This window comes from Triticum aestivum, chromosome 7D, assembly GCF_018294505.1.
Source record: "Triticum aestivum cultivar Chinese Spring chromosome 7D, IWGSC CS RefSeq v2.1, whole genome shotgun sequence".
Classification (NCBI taxonomy): Eukaryota; Viridiplantae; Streptophyta; class Magnoliopsida; order Poales; family Poaceae; genus Triticum; species Triticum aestivum.
In genome coordinates this window covers 452,180,332-452,185,179 of record NC_057814.1, presented here as the reverse complement: position 1 = coordinate 452,185,179, position 4,848 = coordinate 452,180,332, and the positions used below count along the sequence as shown (strand labels likewise).

The 4,848-nt window shown below is 52.5% G+C and overlaps 1 protein-coding gene across 1 annotated transcript; it reads left to right on the top strand.

Moving 5' to 3' along the window:
• Nucleotides 1-2,013: 2,013 nt before the first annotated feature.
• On the top strand, nucleotides 2,014-4,623 carry LOC123168692 (cytochrome P450 734A4). Its single transcript, XM_044586560.1, has 5 exons — nucleotides 2,014-2,473; nucleotides 2,588-2,811; nucleotides 2,913-3,160; nucleotides 3,283-3,676; nucleotides 3,831-4,623. The coding sequence occupies exons 1-5, from the start codon at nucleotides 2,170-2,172 to the stop codon at nucleotides 4,332-4,334; spliced, it is 1,674 nt and encodes a 557-aa protein (XP_044442495.1). The 5' UTR covers nucleotides 2,014-2,169; the 3' UTR covers nucleotides 4,335-4,623.
• The last annotated feature ends 225 nt before the right edge of the window (nucleotides 4,624-4,848 follow it).

Sequence of the window (4,848 nt, the reverse complement as noted above, 5' to 3'; positions counted from 1 at the left end):
AATTCTTCACAGTTTTACGCAAGGCTGGGGGGAGGGGGCGAAGGCCCCCCTTACCCCGACTTGTAGAAAGCTCTGCCATTTTTCTCTCATGCTTCCGGTAACAATTGCGCTACTAATTTGTGGTTAGAGTGGCATATAGTTGATCTTCATGAATTGGGATATGCCGTAGTATATTTTGAAACACAACGATTGATATACGACATGATTTAAAACATGTATTTCTTCTTTCTATTAGAGAGATGTCTGTAAATTCATTTTGAGGCGGTGATTTCCTAATTTCAAACTATACTTTTCACATGTTATTTTTGGGTTTTCCTCACCTTTACATTTTCCAAGGTTTGTAGTAGTGTTGACCTAGACCAATCACTAAAAAAACAAATGTTTCTTCACATTTCAATGGTTTTGCTAAATTACTTACTCGAGCCCAATTGATTTAGCTAAATGAAACTCTGGTTGACTAAAAAAATGCAACATGTGCTTGGAAGAACGTTATAGTGTGGACCAAAATAATACATGTTGCACTTTTCACTAGATTGGTGCTGTGTTTTTTCTCAATTGATTGTGCTCAGTCAACCAATATACTAAAACATTTAGGGTAAGAAAAAATTCTAGGCAGTTTTAACAAAAAAACACAATTATAGGATTAATTATTAAATGAAAAATTGCTCTGATTAGTTACTTAATGAGAAATATGAGTCACATGCCAAGCTCAGCTATTTGGGAGAAAATATCCAAAGTTTCAATTTTTTGGCGTTATTTGGTTTATTCAATCTCACATTTGTTTTCTTCAAGGAAAACTAAATAATTAATTATTCGTTGCAACGGGTGTAAATATTCTGTTGTATATTAGCCCATGATTACCAGACGTGGAGTTTGTGAGCAGTACAATCCAAAAAATTCCATCATGAATAGTAAAATCCAAAAATAATAATAAATCTTTTTTTGCAAGAAACAATGATGTTTTTTTACATGCACGCTAAAATTCATGATGGAATCGAACTTGTGGAAATGTGAAAAAAAAATCGATGCTTCAAAAAGGGTGTTATTGGGTGCATTTTGAAGCATGATTTATGTTTTTTTCGTCCACCCCTCCACAAATATTATTCCATCGCGAAAATGTTCATGCATATAGAAAAAACTTCAATGTTTCTTTCTAAAAAAATCAGATTGTTTTGAAAAAATCTATTTTCTCTCCATAATTTACTGTTCACTCGGTGTCATATGAGCTCGAGCTCACAATAGCACTTTCGATGATTACCTTTCATACAAGTGTGCTTGTCTAAATAATTATTTATCAAGTGATACCCGTGACCGTGATTTATCTACCTAAATGCATTTAGGATTTTATTTGGTAACCACTTATTTGGTAAGAACTCATTATCTTGGCAAAGAAAACATACTTTTATTTTGTAAGTGAGTAAAAGTCCGGAGGAAAAGGGAGAATGTTGGACAAAGGAGGTGGTGGACAACATAACGTTACTTATTTTAAGTAGGAGAGAAAAAAAAATTGTCTCCAATAGCCTCCTATTTTTTTTGAACACAATACAAATGTAAGCGCTCACACATACGCGCATACACTCACCCGTATGTACGCATACACGCACACTCTACTCCTATGAGCACCTTCGAGAGACTGAGTCGGCATATTATCCTGAGATTTACGAAGTCATCGCAGAGGCCTCATCATCGACGGGACGTCTCCTCCCACTGAAAGCGCATCGCCGGAAATCCTGAAATGAATTCAGAAATAATGCGTGATTTTAACCCGTGCCTTTCACGTTCCATTTCCGGGTTTTGCTCTCCTTTACAATTTGCAACAGAAAACAGGAAATGCCACATCAGTTCAGCAAGCCAGCCAGCATGGTCAACCCAGGAGGCTTGGGCTTAAACCTAACTCGTTGACTGGGACAAACCCAAAGCATGAACAGAAACAGAGCAGAACAGAGCGCGGGCTGGGCCCGACCAACGCCGCCGGCCGCTCCCCTATATAACGGCCGCCTCCTCCCGCCCTCCCTCCCTCCTCCTGCTCCTTTCTCATTTCCAAACCAACCCAACAAACGCTCGAGCAACCCACCGGCCACCGCGCTGACCCAAACGCTCGTCGAGGGATCGGACCCCTGTTCTCCCGGGTGCCCTTCTGTTTCAATCAAGAAGCAAAAGGAGGAAGGTATGGGGGCGCCGGAGAACTGGTGGTCGACGTGGAGGGGGCTGGCCGTCGCCGTCACGGCGGCGTGCCTGCTCCTGCACGTGGCGGCGCGGGTGACGGACGCGCTGTGGTGGCGGCCGCGGCGGCTGGAGGCGCACTTCGCGCGGCAGGGCGTGCGCGGCCCGCCGTACCGCTTCCTCGTCGGCTGCGTCCGGGAGATGGTGGCACTCATGGCGGAGGCCACCGCCAAGCCCATGTCGCCGGCCACCTCCCACAACGCGCTGCCCCGGGTGCTCGCCTTCTACCACTACTGGAGGAAGATCTACGGTACGCATGCATGCGCCGCGTGTTTCTTCCCTTCTCTCGCTGTCAGCAGCTCACGTTCTCCGCAATCAATGGGTGGAGTTCTAATGGTGGTTGGGTCTTGTCGTGGCGGCGCAGGGCCGACGTTCTTGATATGGTTCGGGCCGACGCCGCGGCTCACGGTGGCGGACCCCGAGCTCGTCCGCGAGATCTTCCTCACGCGCGCGGAGGCGTTCGACCGCTACGAGGCGCACCCCATCGTCCGGCAGCTCGAGGGAGACGGGCTCGTCAGCCTGCACGGCGACAAGTGGGCCCTCCACCGCCGCGTTCTCGCCCCCGCCTTCTACCCCGACAACCTCAACGTACTGATGAAACGCATACCGCCCTTTCTCTTTGGCCCGCTCGGCTTGGTCAGTGTGCAGCGAGTGACACGGCGCCGCGCCGGCGATGTTTTTTTTTGCAGCGGCTGGTGCCGCACGTCGGCAGGTCAGTGGCGGCGCTGGCGGAGAGGTGGCGGGCGATGGCGTGCGCGAGCGGCGGCGAGGTGGAGGTGGACGTGGCGGAGTGGTTCCAGGCGGTGGCCGAGGAGGCCATCACGCGCGCCACGTTCGGGCGCAGCTACGCCTCCGGCCGCGTGGTGTTCCGCATGCAGGGCCGCCTCATGGCCTTCGCCTCCGAGGCCTTCCGCAAGGTGCTCGTCCCGGGCTACCGGTACGTCAAATACGTCATTAATCCCAACCGAATCAGTCAAGTCACCGCTCAGAGATTCTCCATTAACATCTGCATACTTGTGTACTCATGTGTCCGCCGTCGTCAATTCAATTGATCTGCAGGTTCTTGCCGACCAAGAAGAACCGGATGTCGTGGGGCCTGGACAGGGAGATCAGGCGGGGCCTAGTCCAGCTCATCGGCCGGCGCAGCGACGCCGCCGAGGACCACGAGGCGGAGATCAAGGAGAAGGGCAACAGCGGCGGCTTCAGGGACCTGCTGGGGCTGATGATAAATGCCCGCGACAAGAAGTCGCAGGCCATGCCGGTGGAGGACATGGTGGAGGAGTGCAAGACGTTCTTCTTCGCCGGCAAGCAGACGACCACCAACCTGCTGACCTGGGCCACGGTGCTCCTCGCCATGCACCCGGAGTGGCAGGACCGCGCCCGGCAGGAGGTCCTCGCCGTGTGCGGCCTCGGCGAGCTCCCCGCCAAGGAGCACCTGCACAAGCTGAAAACGGTACGCCACCCACACAACACTGTTCCGAAACCGAAAGTACTTACTACCGAAGGATGATCTTTTCAAACAAAACGTCCGGACCGGAGGGGTATTCCGGTAACTCCGCAGCGACAAAAAAAGACTCACCTTGTTTCTTCTCCGTGTCCCGTTCCAGCTGGGGATGATCCTGAACGAGACGCTGAGGCTGTACCCACCGGCCGTGGCCACCATCCGCAGGGCCAAGGTGGACGTCACCCTCGGCGACCTGGCGATCCCGCGCGACACGGAGCTGCTGATCCCGATCATGGCGATCCACCACGACGCCAGGTTCTGGGGGCCCGACGCGGCGCAGTTCAACCCCGGCCGGTTCGCCGGCGGCGCGGCCCGGGCGGCGACGCACCCGCTGGCGTTCATCCCGTTCGGGCTCGGGTCCCGGATGTGCGTCGGCCAGAACCTCGCCCTGCTCGAGGCCAAGCTCACCGTGGCCGTCCTGCTCCAGCGCTTCGAGCTGAGGCCGTCGCCCAAGTACGTGCACGCGCCGACGGTGCTGATGCTGCTCCACCCGCAGTACGGCGCGCCCGTGATCTTCCGCCCCCTGTCGTCGCCCCCGCCGTCCGCGTCGGTCCACGCTAGCGACGAGCTCTCTCTCTCTCTCTCTAGGCCTCTAGCCTCACTCTAGGAATTGACAGAAATGACCCCGCCGTGCCGTGTGTACATATGCCTAATGGCACGGAACCGCTAACGGAAAGCAGCTTCGCCATGGATGGCCCTCGCTAACTGACTACTAGTACTAGTAGTAGAGTAGATCATCAGAGCAGAGCAGAGCAGGACCTTTAGGATTTGATGGCACAGGACAGGGGAAGGCCGGGCCCGCGCTCCCCTGCCCGGTCGCTTCCATTTGTTCTCTTCTCCTTCCACGGATTCTGGCCGCGTTTGTGTCTAGTACGTACATTACAGCTGTGTGTTTATTCCGGCTATTCTTTAGTTATTATTAGAGCAAGAAAAAGAAAAAAAAGATGATCAATCCAGAGCAGCAGGGGAACGGAAAAGCTGTATGGGGATGGGAAATTTGTTCGCCGTGGACGTACGCGGTATTCCGGCCTTGTGCTCCTCTCCTTTTTCGTTTGTGTTATGGCTGGTTGTGTCGTGTTGACAATTCATGGCAGAATCTCTGGTGGTTGTACGAAGGAGGA

Bases quoted from the DNA above. Each gene is read 5' to 3' on its own strand.
- LOC123168692 (XM_044586560.1), top strand. From the start codon at position 2,170: ATGGGGGCGCCGGAGAACTGGTGGTCGACGTGGAGGGGGCTGGCCGTC. The intron at 2,812-2,912 runs GTACTGATGAAA...TTTTTTTTGCAG, and splicing joins TCTACCCCGACAACCTCAAC to CGGCTGGTGCCGCACGTCGG. The intron at 3,677-3,830 runs GTACGCCACCCA...GTCCCGTTCCAG, and splicing joins ACCTGCACAAGCTGAAAACG to CTGGGGATGATCCTGAACGA.